At 35.1% G+C, this 21,574-nt stretch overlaps 1 protein-coding gene across 1 annotated transcript in view; it reads right to left on the reverse strand.

Annotated features, from left to right (window-relative positions):
- LOC136026181 (large ribosomal subunit protein uL16m-like) overlaps positions 1 to 21,574 on the reverse strand; it is a 235,760-nt gene that overhangs the window by 199,540 nt on the left and 14,646 nt on the right. Inside the window, exon 2 of the mRNA XM_065702503.1 lies at positions 9,445 to 9,555. Within this exon, the coding sequence (XP_065558575.1) occupies positions 9,445 to 9,540 (96 nt within the window). The 5' untranslated portion in view covers positions 9,541 to 9,555. The remainder of the gene's footprint in view (positions 1 to 9,444; positions 9,556 to 21,574) is intronic.

The following is a 21,574-nucleotide window of genomic DNA, read 5'->3' on the forward strand; positions in this document are numbered from 1 at the left end:
GAAATAAAAGACTTATTCTGGAAAGAGATTTCCAAATTGACCTAAAGAAGCAAAATATCAAAATTATCACCGTTACAAGTTTCCAATACTTATCCTAAATCTTTAGCGTTAAAGGATACGTCCCATTTTTCTCTCTGAATATTTTCTTTTTTTCAAGCATTTCAGAATCTAATTTAATAGATACTATTTTTATAGGAAAAGTCCTCTGGCCTTTTAAATGATATAAGTAAAAAATACAATAAATATAGACGTATAGCGAACGAATTGATAAAATAATAAAAAATAAACAAAAATAACAGTACATTTAGGGAGTAGCCATCAGTAACTATAATGTTATATTATATATAATTGATTATGAGTAGTGACCTATCTTTAGGTCAAGCGACACCAAACCCATTGCTACTTTCTTCCTTTAATGACGAAGAAGTTTAACGGCGACCCCCTCAGGACAGGACCGAGGTGCATGTTACGTAATTGGGGTTGAAGGCGACTTAATGCGTGACTTATTAGATTTATTGGAAATGACACAATTTTGCTTGACGAGCTACCCTTCAGGGGCCCATGGGGAAGCCCCATTTGCAACTGAGGAGGGCACACACGTAGGTGTTACGTAGTGGCAATCTTACACGTGGCTGTTACGTAATGATAGGGGAGATATGCGAGTGTTACGTAATAACGGCAGACACGTGTGATGCTATATAATGACAGCACAGACTTGGGATGTTACGTAATGACGGTACAAACATCGGTATCACACAATACTTTAATAGACTTTCTTTTTCAGAATTTCTTTTTTTTTTCAAGGCGTTTTTTTCAGGGAGACTTTATATTCTAATGATTTTTGTCCCCATTAAAATTCGAAAGAGCCATTTTCATCAAATGGAACAGCACCTAGACAGCTGGAACAGCAATCTATTTCTAATATTATGATTCAAGAGATAGATTCGACGAATAACCGTTCCACACGCGGAGAATTCCCATGTCCTTCTTACTAGAATGATTAAACTATTAATTACATTTTTCCTATCACTGCAATAATTGAGATGCTGAGGAAAAAATCAATACATCTTCTCAAGTCTGAAGCTTGTAAGCCAGCTTAGAACCGGACAGCAAGTCACCGGGACCTCCAGTTTTGTTGGAGGCTTTGCGCAAATCTTGGCCAATCTTGGTCAAAACATGGTTTTCAGCACTTGGCGATGCTCTTCTATCAACAAGAGTCGAAATCAAATCCTGCACAGACAGTCCCAAGCATATTACCTCCAACCAAGAATTAGAAACTCACTTTTTGATGCTTAAGGCACACTCTTTCCCACCCTACACAAAGAGCCACCGACCCTTCTCTTTAATAACTGAAGCTCTATTATATACAACTGTAGAGAATGTTTTCTTAATTAAAGTTTTCTGTTTTTTAAGCTTAAACCGAATCATCTACTCATACGAAGCGTTAAATTAAACGTCTAAGCTGCCATTTATTTTGTAGGACTACTCGCACCTTTAGAAACCAATTTCCCGCCGTACGGCATTACTGCCTCTGAAATAGGAGACTCAATATGCCTATAGCTTTTTTGGTAATTATAAATCAATTGACCATCTCAGAATATTCACACAAGAGTTTTTTTTCCTTCTTTTGGCTAAAATTGTTGTTTTGCACCATTAAACGACTAAAAACGCCGCTTTGCTGTGGGACAGTCTTTTTAGCTAAAATGAGTGTCCATGTGTACCGTTATTTGTAGGACTACCTGCACCCTTAGAAACCAATGCACCACCGTACATCATTACTGCCTCTAAAAGAGCAGGTTCAATACACATATAGTTTTTTCAGTAATTCCAAATCAATTGGATAACTCAGAATTTTCACGCAATAGCTTTTTGGAATTCTTTTAGCAAGAATTGTTATTTTGCACCACAAAATACCTGAAAACTCTTTGCTGTGGGACAGTCTTTCTGGCTAAAATCAATGTCTATGTTAACCATTATTTTGTAAGACCACCACCTGCGCCTTTAGAAACCAATGAGAAACCGTAAGGCATTACTGCCCCTGAAACAGGAGGCTCAATACGCGTGTAGTTTTTTCGGTAATTGTAAATCAATTGACTATCTCAGAAATTTCAGACAATATTTTTGGCGTTCTTTTGGCTAGAATCGTTGTTTTGCTCCTCAAAATGCTCGAAAACACTGCTTTACCCTGGGACAGTCTTTTTGACCAAAATAAAAAAATATGTTAACTTTTTATTTTGTAGGACTACCTGAACCTTTAGAAACGATTGCGCCACCGTACAGTATTACTGCCCCTCTGGCACCCTTCATCATTCCTAAAACATTTTTATATATTTTTTTTTAATGAAGTGACATCCAATTCCACTTCCCCCGCTTCTGACCCCGGTTATATCGGTTCCACCTTCCATTCTGCTGATTTCAGCCCAATTCAACCGATTTTAGTTCCCATTATGCCCGCTCTAGTCAGAGCTCCAAATCTGGTCCCGTTTGGGTCAGTTTGGGATTTTCCACTTCTACTCTCGATTCCACAATTCTAATCTCGTGAATTCCTCTCCAAGTTCCATCGATTCTAAGATTTTGTAGGTGGCTGCAAACTTGATAATCTATGGCTGTCAAATAACACCCCTCTAGCGCACATCATTACGCCTGAAGATTTTTCAACTTGTCCCCCTCAAAAACAATTTTATAAACTGAAAAATGTCCAGTTTTTATTTGAACTTTTTGTTAGCCAATTTTTAAACAAATACAAAGTTGATAGAATACGGAGTCCCTGTTCAGAGAAATATTATTATTTATTTTGAGACTAGTTTGTATTGATTCCCGAACAACCTATTTATCCCCAAATCATTACTGATGAGTGAAGATTTTTCAAAAAGTATCATGTGAAAGAGATTAGTAAATATATGCAAACCTAAAGTAAAATCGAAGGTATTGTTTGAATTATTTAAAATTAATGCCTTGTCTCTGTCTTTTTTATGCTGTTATAGCCATTTTTCTAGATTCTGATGGGTCCTGCCAACATAGTAATTTCCACAGTCACAAGGTATTTGATAGACCCCTCTTTGGCGAGTAACTGTGGTCTTATCTTTATCGGAATTTAAGAAATTAATGATTTTAAATTATGAGTAAAAATTACATACAGATTTTTTTTTTGTGCAAATATTTTTTATTTTTGTTGTGATTTTTGGGATATACGGAAGATAGACAATATTTGTCTATCTTATTTGTCTTATTTGTCCTAGCTTTTCTTGAAGTGTCTAAACTAGCGAAACCGGGACAGACAGACAGACAGACAGACAGATAGACTGACCAAAAGACCGACAGAATTTTCGATCGCTATATGTCACTTGGTTAATACTAAGTACCATAAAAATGAATACACAACATATTTCACGAGCAAAAATAAGCACGAAACAGGTTCCACAAAAAATTATAAACACGTAACATGTTCCATGAGCAAAATTAGTTTTAAGAGAAAAAACCAATATACAAGTTTCACAAAGGGAAAGATGAAAATGCAACAGGTTTTACGGATAAAAATCAGCACGCAACAAGTTCCACGAGCAAAATTCAGCACGCAACAGGTTCCATGAAACAAAATCAGTTTCAGGAGGAGAAAAATCAATGTACAAGTTTCAGAAAGAGAAAAATCAGCAAGCAGCAACTTCAAATAAAAACAATGGTCAGTTTTTAGTTTATTAATTTATTTTGAGCGAGAAAGCTTGAAAAGCCCTTTTGCGTGGTAATGTGCGCCAGAGGAATGTCATTTTCCAACCACACATTAACCAAGGAGGCAGCCAAGTACAAAATCTTGGAATCGAAGGAACTTGGAGCGGAATTGCTGGGATCGGAAATGTGGAATCGGAGGGTAGAAGTGGGAAGTCCAGAACTAACGCAACCGGAGCCAGATTTGGTGTTGGATTCGGAGGGGACATAGTGGGAACGGGTATCGGTTGAACTGGGGTTTAAGCCAGCAGAATCAAAGGTGGAACCGTTGTAACCGGGAAAAGAAGCGGAGAAGGCGGAATTGGATATTACTTTATTGAAAAAAATTATCCAAGAATGTCTTAGAAATGATGAGGGATGCCAGAGAGGCAGCAATTTTGTACTGTGGCTGCAAAGAGTGCCCATCTGCAAAGCGGCGTTTTCAGTCATTTTGTGGTTCAAAACAACAATTCCAGCCAAAATAAGGCTAAAAAAGCTATTGTGCGAAAACTTTGAGATGGTCAATTGATTTAGAATCACTGAAAAATAATAAGCATTTTGAGCCTCCTGTTTCAGAGGCAGTAATACCGTACGGTGGAAATGGGTTGCTAAAAATAAACAGAAACATAGACATTTACTTGAACGCTTCATATGATTAGATGATTCGGTTGAAGCTTGAAAGAATTGTGTACAGGTAAATACAATAGAGCTTCAGCTATTATGGAGAAGAGTCGGTGGTGCATTGTGAGTGAGTGAGCTTACAGCATACAATAAAAATGGTGAGTGAAGTATAGTGAGTGAGTCTTCCTTCAGTCTTCGAAGTGAAAGCACCTATTTTTCGGCTTATTGAATTTCAAAACTCGCTCTGGAATTGATTCACTGCCATGAACCAGCAATTATAGAAGTTTCACAATAAGTGAAATAGTAAACTTCAACATATTAGTGGAAGTGATAAGCTCGCTTTGGGCGACAAAAACTTGAGCATTTTCCATCGAAAGAAGGGCCCAAAAAAGTGTGTTTTATTGACATTTGGATATTTGTCCAACCTGAGAAACAGTAATCGTGCAAGAATAACACGGGTTTCTGGAAACGGGGGGGGGTGTAATAAATATATCCCCCATGCAAGTAAGTTCATGTTTTTGGTTATTTATTAGGGGTTCGAGATGACGGAAGTTCTCTTAGCATTGATTAAGACATTATCCGAAAAGTTACAAGCAATGGATTTGAAGCTGGATAGCCTGAAAGAGACTCAGAATTCAGCAAATGGGGCAAAACAAATTTTGTCAAATGATTTAAAAGTTGAAATGACTGTAATAAATCGGAAATATCTGACATAAAAACTAGAGTCCAAAACACAGAGATACTAAGTGCAAACCGGGGACTCCCCTAGGCTATATGAATTCTCGAGAAGGAAGCTCGAAAGAAGAATTTAGTAATTTAAGGGCTGCAGGACAGCAAAGCCAATATTTCTTTCAAAAATGAGTTAGCGCATTATCTTGAAAGAATGATTCCCCAAAATTGTATCCGGCCTCACGAATTACAGGATGTTTTCAGATTGCCATCAAATCGGGACCACGTCCTATACTTATTCGGTTTTCGGATCCGTATCAAAGAGACGTTGTTTTGCGTAACGGGAGAGTTTTTGGACAGGAAGAACTGTTTGTAACTCCGGATTATTCACCTGAAGAACGAGAGATTAGAAACAAACTAAAACCGATACATCAAGAGATACGCACCAAGAACCTGAAACCTAAGTGGAAGTGAATGAAGTTACTTGTTAATGAATCCACTTACCAGTACGATAGAGAAATTGACACCATACGGGCATATAATCGACGTACTCAAGTTGAAGCCACAAACAATCCAGCGGAGAGAACGATCTCCCAAACTCGCAGGGAAAGAACGAGCAGTTTTCGGTGTCAATCAGGAGACGCAAGAATAAGATCCTCGTCAATAGAGATTGGTGTGTCAGAATTTCGATAAGCTCTTGGGAGGAAGGGCGGAGATAACATCAATCAGAACTCGTATAAATGAGATCTAAGCCTCAAAACTGGTGTAGAACAAGAACCGAGGAAGAGAGCAAGAATTGAAAATGATAGAAAAGGCGGTAAAAAATAGGAACTCGCGGGCCATGGGAAACAATTTTAACATTTTTCGTTTGGTCAATGGAATATTCAAGGTCTCACAATTTAAAAGCTGGAAAGAATTAAACAAACGAACTACTTTGACGTTTGGGGTATTGTAGAGACGCGGAAATTTGTGAATATCGAGAGATATGAAAAGATTAAGGCAAGCAGGAAAAAAGTAGAAACATTAGAACTTACGGGGGCCTATCCGTGTTCGCGAAGGGAAGAACGTTTGCTTCAGTTAAAAGGCTACCTAGTAAATCGGAGAATGTTGTGTAGATTATGCTTCGTTTAAAGTGATCAGTGTTGCATATTATGTTAAGTTCCGTATGTCTACCACATCAGTCAAGCTCATATTTTAACGAAGATACTTGGAAACTCCTATCTGAGGAAGTAGCAGCTCTAAGTTTCAAGTACCTGTACATGGGATTTATATTGATGGGGGATTATAATGCGTATATAGCCGATCGTTTAGATCACATGAGACACTTGTGATGGTTTTCATTTTGCAGATCCTCCAATACAAAAAGAAGAGAGTTTCGAGAAATTAAGGGGAAAGCATACTAAGGACAAGAGAAGGAGAAAGAACACTTGGGGAAGTAAGCTTTTGAATTTTTGTGGGGAGTATGGTTTGCTCATGGTTAATGGGAGGGTAGGAAAGGATAAGAGAATATGAAAGTTTACATGTTTATCAGGTATGTACCCAAGTTTAATTGATTATATTTTAGTATATAGTTGTTTTTTGTCGCGTTGTGCGGATTTTGAGGTTCTGGAAATAATTGGCTCCGACCTTTTGCCATTGCTGTCAGAAATCAGAGTGGAAAATTGCCGACGGAAAAACAAGGTTATAGAAAAGGTTTCGGAAAAATGCATACTAGATTAAGACAAACTATAAAAATAGAGAGAATAGTAGATATTTATGATGAAGATTTATTTAAGGTTAATGTAGGAAACGAAAATTTAGAGAAGTAGATGGAGAAGATTATTGAGTTAGTTATAGCAGGCAAAGTAAGTGAAGCGTTACACGATTTAGAAGAATCGCTGAGGCAGATATGCGAACTACGGAAAGAGAAGAAATCGACTAAAAAATTTTTGATTACGAGTGTGAGGGTCTTCGACTCATTGTACAGCGGTATAAGAAGATGGTAAGAGAGAGAAATAAATACGAAGCAGCAAAAAAAAAGTAGAAATTATTAAACGATTCAGGGAAAAAGATACATATCAATTCTGGAAAGCTGTACATAGGTGCGTAGAGCACATGTTCTTTTGAACCTGAACAATGGGAACAGTACCTCAAGACACAATCAGTAAACGGAAACCGAATGGAAGAAGATCTCCGAAATATTTTACCAGAAATTATTCCTTTTAAACCTCTGACAGAAGGAGATACGAAATCGATAGCATCAATTTCGGAACAGGAGATATGGAAAAAAGCTACAGGTCAAGACAGAATTCCACTACGAGTAGGTAAAAAGGCAAAAGAAGTATGCATACCAGTTTTAGCTTTTGTTTTCAGCCACACATTTTTATTGTGTAGCTGGCAAACAGAATGGACAACAGAATGATTGGGAAAGTGTTTGAGTTGTGTTTGAAGGATTTTCTTGAAATTCTTGAAACTGGTTCTAATCAATATTTGATAGGTTTTGATTGTAAGTGTTATCATTTGTTTTTTTTTCTTTATACTATATTGTAGCGTGATCCTCATTTTTTGAGGGAAATAAAGAAAATAAAATAAAATAAATTTATAGCTGTACCATCATATAAAAAGGGAAACAGCAACGAATTCTCGAATTACTGACTGATCCAGATTACTCCCATAGTTAGTAATATATTTCTGGAAAATTAACAGAGGAGCAGGGAGGTTTTAAGAAAGGAGGTGGTGCAATAGAGTATGTTTTTATTTTCTATAGTATAGTTAAAAAAGGAGATTTCAAGAAGAAAAGCGCACCGGAAGTACTGATAAGTGTTTCAAAAATAAACATTCTTTTGTTTGCTTCTGATATCGCTCTAATAGCACAATCGGCAAAAGACATACAAACATATTAAACATTATGGAGGAATATTTGAATAAGAAAGGAATAGAATTAGATAAGAAGAAAACGGTATTTGTAGTTTTTAGGAAAGGTGAAAAATTAAGGTAATATGATGAATTTAGATATAAAGGTGATTTTATAGAGATTAAAAAAGAATTCGTGTATTTAGGGGTTAAGATTTTTTTTTGGAATGGTAAGTATGCACAGGAGGTTAAGCATAGAGTACAAAAAGGATATATGTGCATGAATTTAATTTTAAAAAGTGAGGTTGGAAAGATTAGGGATTTAGCAATTCATACAGATTTATTTAGGACTAAACTCCTTCCATTTATGCATTACGGATGTGAGCTGTGGGGTTTTAGAGAAAGTGAAAAGTTGGATGGAATGCAAAGGAATTATTTAAAGAGAGTTTTTTAGGTCCAAAAATCTACTCATAATTTGGGAAAGAAACGATAGGTTGTTAATAAGAATGGTGAAGTTTTGGATAAAAAGTTTGAAAAGTAAAAATAGGCTAGTTAAAGAAGCGTATTCTTGTTTTTTAGAGGATAAGATAGAGGTAGGGTGGTCGCAGGAAATTAAGAAAATTTTAGATGAAGTAGGATATTCGTATTTTTGAAATGAAGGTAAGGGATCGAATTTGGATACAGTAGTTGATATGGTAAAAGAAAGGTTACAAGATCAAGGAATAAAGCAATGGCAGGCTCGGAAAGAGACCTCGGGATCTCTTGAGTCTTTATAGTAAGGTGAAGGACACGCGGGGGGGGGGAGAAGTTTATATTAAGCTGGGATTGAAAGGGAAGAAATAAAATGGATTTTAAGTTTGAGGGGAGGGCCGATTAATATTGGGGAAAGGGAGAGGAAATTTAGGGGCTATAGTGCTAACCCATTGCCTTGCCCGATGTGTGGGGAAGATGATGAAGATATTTTTCATGTTTGGGGAATTGAAAGGAATTGGCAGATCTGAGAAATGGTTGTTTTTCCCTAGGGTTGACAGATAAAAGGTAGGTGGAAGAAATTGAAGGATCACGAATTAAAATGACATAAAGGAATCTGGCTAAGTATATAGAAAGATGTATCTCTTTATAAATAATTTCTTGAAGATTCATATATAAGTTTTTTCTTTTTAATTTATTTGTGTGTTTTTTTACTGGTTTTGTTATGTTAATGTTCTGTTTTTCTCTGTTTTGTATGTTGTTGGCCCGATGGCCTCTTTTTGGAAACATATACATACATACTATACAACACATAGTGAGTGACTACGTCGCTAAATAAACACATCCCGTAAGGATCTCCAGTCAATCAAAGGAATCTCAGAACGGACTCTAGGCCAATCATAAGGACCTTCAAATCAATCAAAATTTAGCTCATTTTTACATCCAACTAATTTAAGTCATTGACTTCAAGGGAAGAAGGAGAGGTATATCTTACTATTAATTATTTATTCATAATTCATTATTATTACGGTAGTTAGTTTATATTGAAGTTGAAAGTATCAATACCTTGAATCAGTTTATACTAATAACAAAATCATTAGTAAGACCTATAATAGTAGTAAAATGAATATAATAAAAATTAAAACTAACCTCTTCAAACTCGCAACGTTCTGCAACTTCAATTATAATTCTTCCACTTCTGATTGGATGACAGTATTTCGAAATAGATCCTTTTCCTCCGCCCATTCGCTTTCCTTGACCCTGTAAGAATTATCAATTTAAAAAGTAGCATATTTCAACAATATTTAAACTACCGAGGATACTGAAACACAAAATTTGATTATGTAAATTGGCTACTTTAATTTCATTATTTATTTAAAACTACTTCAAAAAAAAGTTAAGAAGGGGTAGCTGCCTTGTGAATCCAAGGACTGTTAATACTTTTAATTTTTGCGGACGGAGAGAATTGCCAGTATTGACTAATTAATATTAACAAATATTTAGCATAATTATTAGTGAAAAACTTAACATGAACACATCCCCTATAAATACCACAGCATGATACGGAGGAGGGATAACTATACAAATCGACAAAAAAAAAAAAAATTAACATCAACCTCAGAAGGGGTTTAAACACAAAACTCAACTACAGTATCACATACACTGCTACCACTAGCTTACCACTCAATACTCAACTTCTTCCTTAGCACACCACATTCAAAATAAAATACTAAATATAAATGATAAGTTTATTTATATTTGTGGTTCATCGTGAAAATATAGACGGTAATTTAATGCTGCCATAAAAACTTTATCATTTTGAAACAAACAAAACATTATTCTTAGAAAGTCATGGTTTTCACTAATGAATACATTTAAGATTAATTCAGGGGACATAAATACTCTTTTTCTGGTTTCTTTGGAGCTCGAAGTCAATGGGTTGAACGGGTTTGGTGAAAACTTTAAAAATTACGTCTTTGAAGCCTCATTCGCAATGGTAAATCACAGCATGAAGAAACGCCAATTTTCAAATCAAGTCGAATGTTTATAGCTTTATTTAGCCATAATTCAATTCCATCGAAATCTTCAAAGTTACTACAAAAAACTAGGTAATTTACTGGTTTAATAATTTAAATGAACACTCAAATCTGCTCTCTAAAATCAGCTTATCATCCTACTTATCATCTTATATCGACCATATCATCTTATATTTTTATTATCTAATATCGTCCATATCATCTTATATTTTATCATCTTATTCTTCCAAAGTTTTCCCAACTACAAAAAAAAAACTGCCTTCGCTCTTCTTCTTCTTTGTGTTATTACTAATAACGCTACAGAGGTAAGTGATGCTACTAATAACTCTACTCAGGTAAGTAATGCTACTAATAACGCTACTGTGGTATATTTTCTGTTTTGCAGCGGACTGAACCCCAGGCAGCGTTTTAAGGATATCAGAGCGGGAAGCCCTTAGATAAGACGCACTCAAAAAAAAGAAAAGAAAAAGGATAACTTTCCAACTGGAGATGAGAAAGACGAGGGCATATTCTCTAAAGACATGGTATGGTTTTGCCGTATAGAAAGCAAAACGCTACCAAAGAATTTTCGACATGGATTAGCTTAAATTTTTTCACAGGCTTACTTTATTCAATCTATAGTCAAACAATTCTTCTAGCATCGACAGGAAATGTACTATGACCTTAAAAACTCAGAATAATAAACAAGTGGTGGTATGTATTATCTAGAAAGTTTTTTTTTTTAACATTGAGCGAGAAGCCAAAAAAAAAATGGTAGCTTAAAAAAGAAAGAAAAATAAATTTGATAAATAGAATAAAACAATATCATACCAATTTATACAATTATTATTCCATGAAAAAACTACGGAAGTAGGATATATATTGGTTTAGGAATATAGTCATATATAATTGGATATGCATTGTATATTTTGGTTTGATCTTTTCTTTTTATTCTTTTTCTGATTTTATAATTCTTTTTTTTTCTATCAGGCAGAATATTCGTGCGATCATTCTTGATTTTCTTCTTACTGGCCGTAGATTCATTGTTCCACAAGATGCCCCCCTTTGGTTTTGTCGTGGAAGGCCATTTGGGCTTCAGATATTTTATTCATAATACATAAGGAACTTTGAAAATGTAAAAATATGTTCTTTTTTAACGTTTCTAAGCTACAATTTAGCTTTAGATAAAATGCTTAGAAAAGCGAGGAAGAATTATTGTAGAATGCATTCCGAAATTGTCAACAACAATTAATTAGAAATATGGCTAATAGTCCGCGAAACGATACAAAGTGAAAAGAGGGCTTAACAGAAGCTGTTGATGTCCTGTAAATTGATAATTACTTTCAGGCATAGGGGAGAGGATTACTCAAATATCAGTTGAACCGTCGTTGGTGATTTCAGATAGTATTTACCCAGAGAAGTGAATTTCTCATTTTACTATAAATTAACTTTAAAGAAAGAACTACAAGAAATCCTTTCAAAAAGAGTTCTTCTGGATTTGATTTCAATGGAAGTTGAAACATTTTTTATTTTATTGGTAATGAGAACTTGGGAATGATTTATCAGTATTCCCAAGAAAGTACTTTTCTAAACTATTGAATAAAGACAAAAGTCGTCACAACTTTTCAAATTTCCGATAGTTCTGAAAAAAAAAACACTTGAAGAGTCATTCCTTTACTGCCAATCTTTTTCCAGGAACATAGAAATATTGTCCTATGCTCAACCTACTTTTTTTTTTTTTTTTTTTTTTTTTTTTTTTTTTTTTTTTTTTTTTTTTTTTTTTTTTAAGTCAACATTTTTTTCATGAGAACTAGTTCCGATTTCTCAAAAAGATGTTGACTGAGTGAGCCGTATGTTGGCTTACCACTCTGGTTAATGACGCTGTTGATAGTAACCCTGAAGCTTCCTCAATCTTTAAGGATATTAATCCTTAAACAAAAACAAAAAAAAAACAAAAAACAAGTTTTTTTTTAACTGCGAGTAAGGAGCAACGTTAAAACTTAAAATGAATAGAAATTACTCCGTATATGAAAGAAGTTGTCCCCTCCACAACATCTCGCTCTTTACACTAAAGTTTGACTCTGTCACAACTTTAGTTTTTAAAACAATTAAAAAAATTTTAGCGTAAAGAGCGAGGCGTTGTGGAGGGGACAACCTCTTTCATATACGGATTAATTTCTGTTTGTTTTAAGTTTTAAAGTCGCTCCTTACTTGCAGTTAAAAAATTATTTTTTTTTTAAATTTAGTTTCTGAACGTTTTTGAATTAATACATGTTTTTATTTTGTCTCGCCGCACTATATTAGTTACGCGCCATTGTAGTTGTGTCCCTTTGTCAGGCCTGTGAACACAGGTATATATATATATATATATATATATATATATATATATATATATATATATATATATATATATATATATATATATATATATATATATATATATATATATATATATATATATATATATATATATATATATATATATATATATATATATATATATATATATATATATATATATATATATATATACTAGCTGTTGGGGTGGCACTTCACGCCACCCCAACACCTAGCTGGTGGGGGGAGGGGCTTCTCCCCCCCCCCAAGTCCCCCGCGCGTGTAAGTCGTTACGCGCCATATTAGTTACGCGCCATTATAGTTGTGTCCCTATGTCCCACCTCTGAATATAGATATATATATATATATATATATATATATATATATATATATATATATATATATATATATATATATATATATATATATATATATATATATATATATATATATATATATATATATATATATATATATATATATATATATATATATATATATATATATATATGTTTTTAACTAGGTAAAACTTGCGAATATACAACATTCTTCGCTGTCCCATTGTCTGTGCATATAAATAGATTGTCAGGTTTACCGACTCTTGAACATACAACATATAATGGTCCATGGGAAAACAAGCATTGTATCTACGCACATGTTGGCCAGGAGGTGTTTCGTCAGCGGAAATAACAATTTTATGCGTATCAGTAGGCATCAAATCGATGGCTGTTTTGAACAAACGCACTAAATTATTATTTTCGTGGAAAAGATGTTGCAATTGGGAAACGATTGTCCTTTCAACTTTGGGAGAAATTTCGCAACGTGCATTCAATTCAGAATTTCTATCGTTGATGAAGTACAATTGTACAAATTTGTGATTCTCGCCTGAGAATGGTAGAAGGGACCCTGCTCTATGATAAATTTGCCCTTTTACTTTGAAAGTAGACATAGATTGATCTGGATTTTTGATTTGGGCTCCAAACGACGTCATTTGGAAACATGAGTTATATTTTCTGATTTTTGACAAGAAACGCTTAGATTCTGACGTAGTTCCAGTAAGGAAAGTCTTCAATGGCTCTGGTGGTGCAGCCAATAGAGGAAGTTTAACTTTTCCTGAGGCGCAACACATTCCCATTGTTTCACCATTGAATTTCAAGGCCTTGCAATAGGGACAAATTTTAGACATAGTCCCGATTTGAACACATCTACTCAAGCTATAATCATCGACTGGGCTGTACCTGAATGCCAGGCGATAACTTTCAGGTTGCTCTGATTCCTCGGCACGCTTTCTTTTCTTACTTTCTTTATCAGCAGCAAGCCTGATTTCTTGCTGTTCTTGTGATTCCTCGGCACGCCTGTTTTTTCACTTTCTCTTTTAGCAGCAAGTCTGGTTTCATGTTGCTCTGGTAGTTCCTTGGCATGCCTTCTTTTTTCACTTTCTCTTTTAGCAGCAAGTCTGGTTTCGCGTTGCTCTGGTAGTTCTTCGGCACGCTTTCTGTTCTTTCTTTCTCTATCAGCCTCAAGTCTGTTTCCTTGCTGTTCTTTTGATTCCTCGGCACGCTTTCTTTTCTTACCGTCTCTATCAGCCTCAAGCCTGTTTCTTTGCTGTTCTTTTGATTCCTCGGCACGCTTTCTTTTCTTACTTTCTCTATCAGCAGCAAGTTTTTTGGCATAGACTCTTTGAGTATCTTCCTCGGCTGTTGCCAATGTAAGCTCATCAGTGATTTTAAAGTTAAACATTAATAGATTTCAACGTGAACGCATGTCTTAAATATCTTTAATGACGTCACAGTCATAACAACAATGACGACAACTAACTTCATGACGTCAGTCAACACACAAAAATGACGTCACCCGACACAGACACATCCAAAGACAACTTATGTTTATATATTTAGAAGATATATATATATATATATATATATATATATATATATATATATATATATATATATATATATATATATATATATATATATATATATATATATATATATATATATATATATATATATATATATATATATATATATATATATATATATATATATATATGTATTTAACTACGTAAAACTTGCGAATATACAACATTCTTGGCTGTCCCATTGTCTGTACATATAAATAGATTGTCAGGTTTACCGACTCTTGAACATGCAACATATAATTGTCCATGGGAAAAACAATCTGTACTCAGATATATACCTCATTATTCTAATGATTGCCCTTTAGCTTTGTTGATGGTGATTGCTAATCGAACATTCCCTGTGACCCCGTCGTCATTTATATATCTCCCTGTGCCCCCCGGCGTCCCCGTTGTTGTTGCTTCCCTGTGTCCCGGTCGTCATTTGTGTCCCGGTGTCCCAGTCTGTAATTTCTCATTGAGTGTCGCGGTCGTCATTTATATTCCCTGTGTCCCGGTGTCCCGGTCGTCATTTTTGTCCCAGTAGTCATTTGTGCTCCGGTGTTCCGGTCTGTAATGTCTCTTTGAGTGTCCTGGTCGTCATTTATACTCCGTGTGTCCCGGTCGTCAGTTGTGTCCCGGTGCTTTGTTGATGGTGATTTCTAATCGAACATTCCTTGTGTTCCGGTCGCTTCCTCTTTGAGTGTCCCGGTCGTCATTTATATTCCCTAAGTCCCGGTCCTCATTTGTGTCCCGGTCTGTAATTTTGTCAGTCGAAAACATGACGTCAGTCGACACACAAACATGACGTCACTCGACAGACACACACACACACACAAACTTATTTATATATATATATATATATACTAGCTGTTGGGGTAGCACCCCAACATCTAGCTGGTGGGGCGCTTCGCACCCCCCCCAAGCCCCCCCCGCACGCGTAAGTCGTTACGCGCCATATTAGTTACGCGCCATTGTAGTTGTGTCCCTGTGTCCCACCTGTGAATAGAGATAGATATAAATATATGTTTTTAACTACGTAAAACATGCTAATATACAACATTCTTCGCTGTCCCATTGTCTGTGCATATAAATAGATTGTCAGGTTTACTGACTCTTGAACATGCAACATATAATTGTCCATGGGAAAAACAATCCGTATTCAGATCTATACCTCATTATTCTAATGATGTGTCCCTGTGTCCCGGTCGTCATTTACATTCCCTGTGTCCCGGTCGTCATTTGTGTCCCGGTGTCCCGGTCTGTAATTTCTATTCGAACAATACCTGTGTCCCGGTCGTCATTTATATATCCCGCCTGTGCCCCCGACGTCCCCGTTGTAGTTGTGTCCCTGTGTCCCGGTCGTCATTTATACTCCCTGTGTCCCAGTCGTGATTTGTGTCCGGGTGTCCCAGTCTGTAATTTCTCTTTGAGATTCCCGGTCGTCACTTATATTCCCTCTGTCTCGGTCGTCATTTGTGTCCCGGTCTGTAATTTCTCTTTGAGTGTTTTTTCTTTTTAGTTTTTTACCTTTTTTCCTTTTTCAGTTTTCTTTTTCTTCTTTATTTTTCAGCGTCACTATGAAGTACATATCGACGAACCTTTGTTTTTTTAACTTAAATCTGGTAGACATTGATGACCTTATCCAAGTCAAAATCGCCAAGCCAATCATCATCGCTATCATTTTCAGTTTTGATATGTTTTGACTCTCGCTGTCCAGGTGGATTTTCATCTAACTGCGCGGTTTTGCGTTCTTTAGCCGCAAGCCTGTTTTCTTGCTGTTCTTGTGATTCCTCGGAACGCTTTCTTTTCTTACTTTCTCTATCAGCAGCAAGTTTTTTGGCATAAACTCTTTGAGCAGCTTCCTCGGCTGTTGCCATTGTAGGTTCTTCAGTCATTTTACAATTAAACATTTTTCCGTGAACAAATGTCTTAAATATCTTGAATGACGTCACCGTCAAAGCAAATCTTGAATGACGTCACTTGATCCACAGACAGACAGACAACTTATTTTTATATAGATATATATATATATATATATATATATATATATATATATATATATATATATATATATATATGTATGTATATATATATATATATATATATATATATATATATATATATATATATATATATATATATATATATATATATGTAAATATTTAACTACGGAAAACTTGCGAATATACAACATTCTTGGCTGTCCCATTGTCTATACATATAAATAGATTGTCAGGTTTACCGACTCTTGAACACGCAATATATAATTGTCCATGGGAAAAACAATCTGTATTCAGATATATACCTCATTATTCTAATGATTGTCATTGAGCTTTGTTGATGGTGATTGCTAATCGAACATTCCCTGTGTCCCCGTCGTCATTTATATATCCCCCTGTGCCCCCCGGCGTCCCCGTTGTTGTTGCTTCCCTGTGTCCCAGTCGTCATTTGTGTCCCGGTGTCCCAGTCTGTAATTTCTCTTTGAGTGTCGCGGTCGTCATTTATATTCCCTGTGTCCCGGTCGTCATTTTTGTCCCGGTAGTCGTTTGTGTTCTGGTGTTCCAGTCTGTGAGTTTCTTGTGAGTTTCCTGGTCGTCATTTATATTCCCTGTGTCCCGGTCGTCATTTGTGTCCCCGTGCTTTGTTGATAGTGATTTCTAATCGAACATTCCTTGTGTCCCGGTCGCTTTCTCTTTGAGTGTCCCGGTCGTCATTTATATTCTCTATGTCCCGGTCCTCATTTGTGTCCCGATGTCCCGGTCTGTAATTTCGTTAGTCGAATATATGACGTCAGTCGACACACAAACATGACGTCACTCGACAGACACACACACACAGACAACTTATTTATATATATATATATATATATATATATATATATATATATATATATATATATATATATATATATATATATATATATATATATATATATATATATATATATATATATATGATGAAAAGAGAAATAATCAATGCAACAGCACAAACACAAACAAAAGAAAAAAAAGAAAGGAGATAGAAGGAAAAAGGGAAAACTGTTTTCCTAAATTAGTAGCTAATATAGACCAGCACTTGAACAAGGCCTTAACCCTACTCATCCATACAACCACATAGGTCAAACAGCATAGCCATACACAATCAACCATAAAGAATAATATAAAGAAAAATAAAGAATAATATATATATATATATATATATATATATTTGTATATATATATATATATATATATACATATATATATATATATATATATATATATATATATATATATATATATATATATAATATATATATATATATATATATATATATATATATATATACTAGTTGATGGTAAAGTTTAACGGTAAAGTTTACGGTAAAGTTTAACTCTTTCTCACAACTCTACTTAAAAGAAAAACTTTAGCGTAAAAAGCGAGGCGTTTTTGAATTATTGCATGTTTTGATTTTGGCTCACGGCACATGAATAATTAAAACGAAATTTGCATATTGATTTATTTTTTTGGCTAAATGGCTTTCTCATAGTTTTGACCGGATGATTTGATGAAAAAAAAGTGGAGGAGGAGGCCTAGTTGCACTCCAATTTTTGGCTACTTAAAAAGGCAAAATAGAACTTTTTATTTTTTTACGAAGGTTTATATTAGTAATAAATATAGGTAACTTACGAATTAACTTACGTAACGAAATTCTGTAATTGCAGATTTTTATTACGCATATGAGGGGGTTCTCCCCCTCGTCAATACCTCGCTCTTTACACTAAAGCCTCAACTTGGTCCCAATTCTTTAAGAATGACCATTGAATCACAAACGCCGTAGAATAAATAGTTGAAATTACTAAAAATACTTTAGCGTAAAGAGTGAGGTATTATGGAGGAAACAAATACCCTTCCCTCATGATAAATTCCTCCATGGAAAATTCCTCCCACTTAACCCCTCCCCGACAACCCTTTAACGTGAAAAGTCCCCCTGGAATTTTCTGTACATGTTCCAACAACCACTACTTTGTGTAAACAATGGTCAAAGTTTGTCACTTGCAGCCCCTCCCCCGGGGACTGTGGGGGATCCAGTCGTCCCAAAAGACATAATTATTAGGTTTTTCGACCATGCTGAACAAAACGGCTAACTCAAAATTTTAATGCATTAGTTTTGGGAAAAAATGAGCGTGGGAGGGGGCCTAGGTGCCCTTTAATTATTTTGGTCGCTTAAAAAGGATATTAGAACTTTTAATTTCTGTTAGAATGAGCCCTCTCACGATATTATAGGACCACTGGGTCGATACGATCACCCCTGGGGAAAAAGAAGAAAAAAGAATAATACAAAATAAAAATAAACACATCCGTGATCTGTCTTCTGGCAAAAAAAAATACAAAATTCCACAATTTTGTAGATAGGAGCTTGAGACTTCTATAGTAAGGTTCTCTGATACGCTGAACCTCATGGTGTGTTTTTTTTTAAGATTCTTTGACCCTTAGAGGGTATTTCCCCCTATTTTCTAAAATAAGGCAAATTTTCTAAGGTTCGTAACTTTTGATGGGTAAAACTAAACTTGATGAAACTTATATATTTGGAAGCAGCGTAAAAATACGTTTCTTAGAGTTTTGGTTTCTATTGAGGCAAGTTGCTCCTTACTGCAGTTCGTTACCACGAACTGTTTGAACAATGGTCAGAGTTTGTAACTTGCAGCCCCTCCCCCGGGGACTGTGGGGGATTTCTTCGTCTTCAAAGACATAGTTATAAGGTTTTCAACTAATTTGAACAAAATGGCTATCTCAAAATTTTGATCCAGTAACTTTGGAAAAAAATGAGCGTGGTAGGGGGCCTAGGTGCCCACCAACTTTTTTTGGTCGCTTAAAAAGGATACTACAAGTTTTAATTTCCGTTAGAATGAGCCCTCTCACGATATTATAGGACCACTGGGTCGATACGATCACCCCTGAAAAAAAAACACGCATCCGTGATATGCCTTCTGGCAAAAAATAAAAAATTCCACGTTTTTGTAGATAAGAGCTTGAAACTTTTACAGTTGGATTTTTTTGATAGGCTGAATCTGACGGTGTGATTTTCCGGTGTGATTTTCGTTAAGATTCTTTGTCTTTTAGTGAGTGTTCTCCCCTATTTTCTAAAATAAGGCAAATTTTCTCAAGCTCATAACTTTTGATGAGTAAGACTAAACTTTATGAGATTTATATATTTAAAATCATCATTAAAATACGGTTCTTTTAATGTAACTATTGGTATCAAAATTCCGTTTTTTAGAGTTTCGGTTACAATTGAGCCGGATCGCTCCTTACTACAGTTCGTTACCACGAACTGTTTGATTTCTAAAGTGTTCATTGTGGTAACCACGATATTTTACTAAGTGAACTAACACTGGTGCAGGAGCGTAAGTGCTGAATTTTACTTAATCTTAAGGCATCCTAATTTGGTAACTTTTCCAAGGACATGATTGGCTTTCGATGAATTGGCTACTAGTTAAATTTTCGTGGTCATCCCTGGTTATTTAAGGACAAATATAAGTCTACAGTTTCTAATTCATTTGACTATGCAAGTTTTGTTTGTTTAGAGTATGCAAGTTTTTTTGGGGGGAAAGGCCATACAAAGATCAAAGGCCTCTTCATTATTATTATTATTATAGATCCGAGAAATTTTCCTATTAGAAAAAGAAAAGAAGGGGTGATAGATAAACGAAACAGAAGAAAGCTAATTTAAAACTATAGAAAAGAATGCAGAAAAACCAAATCTATCTACATGTCATCCAATGTTCTCCTATATCGAATTAAAACAGATTTATTAACGAAGTATGTTTTCTAAGATAAAACCCCACAATCGTAATTAAAGTTTATCTTCGTTACATTCATCACAGAACATTCTATTCTGACTATCTTTTATCACAAGGTTCTATTCACATGGATTTTCCCTGTTTACTAATTCAATAATTGGTTTGATTAAAGGATTTCACAATGATAGAAAAGGTCATTTTGATTAACCAGACAAAAGGTTATAGATACCAAAGAAGAAAATTTGGTAGAAATCTAGTCATAATTGCCATATTTTGTGATTCTAGCAAATTAAGGATTATACTACCTTGAACATCTATAATTTTACGACTAGTTTCTAATTTAAAACTGAAATAAACCTGGGCATATTGGGCTTTAAATATTCCTGTGCCAATTTTTTTTTTATTGCTGCATTAAAGGAGAATCTAGACTAACATCTACCTCATATCCACCAAAATGAGGATTTTTGCAATTTTATTATAACTGCAAATACGGCAAAGCACGAATGACACTGTAGCCTTCGGAAGCTTTAGGGGGTGGTAGCCCAACTCTTGTTTGTGGTAATTTAAGTTCATTTTAATTTTGACCAGAATATTCATTTCAATTTTTGTTTGATTTGGGATTCACTAGAGCACTATCTGTTAACACTATACTCGATGCAGTTATTAATTGTGTTGCGAGAGGAACACTTTGGTTTTGTACCGTTTTTTTTTTTTGTTTTTTTTTTTTTTTTTTTTTTTTTCCTATGCCGCCGATCTCAGCTTATTACTGGAAACTGGTAAGGGTCTAACCTTTGCGGTTTTTACGGAAGTGTGGACTTCAGGACGGATTGATGAATATGACATTATATTTTGGAAAACTCCACAGAACTCTTGCCTGGGGCTAAAAAGGATGGTTTTTGCATGTCCACGAGCCAGAGCCTATGGTGTGCGAAGTGAAGTGTAATTATATAGCCTATGTCAGAGAGGAGTATCTGAAGTTGTGCAGCCAAGGTTTCGTTTCATCAAAGCATGTTTCTGCTTTCGAGTAGAAAGCTCCGTTCTATCAGGCAAGCAGGCAGGCACCACTTTCAAATTGAAGATGGACTAAAATCTATAAGTGTTAAATATATGCGGCCTTACAGCCAATATATCTTCTTTGAGTGATAAATTGAAAAATTTACAGAAGCAAAAATATGGCATTTTCCCGTGGGTCCGAAAGTGCTGCCATCTAATGTTTCTATCCATTTCTGTTCGTGAATTCA

The sequence above is a fragment of the Artemia franciscana genome, chromosome 4 (genome assembly GCF_032884065.1).
Source record: "Artemia franciscana chromosome 4, ASM3288406v1, whole genome shotgun sequence".
NCBI classification, from domain to species: domain Eukaryota; kingdom Metazoa; phylum Arthropoda; class Branchiopoda; order Anostraca; family Artemiidae; genus Artemia; species Artemia franciscana.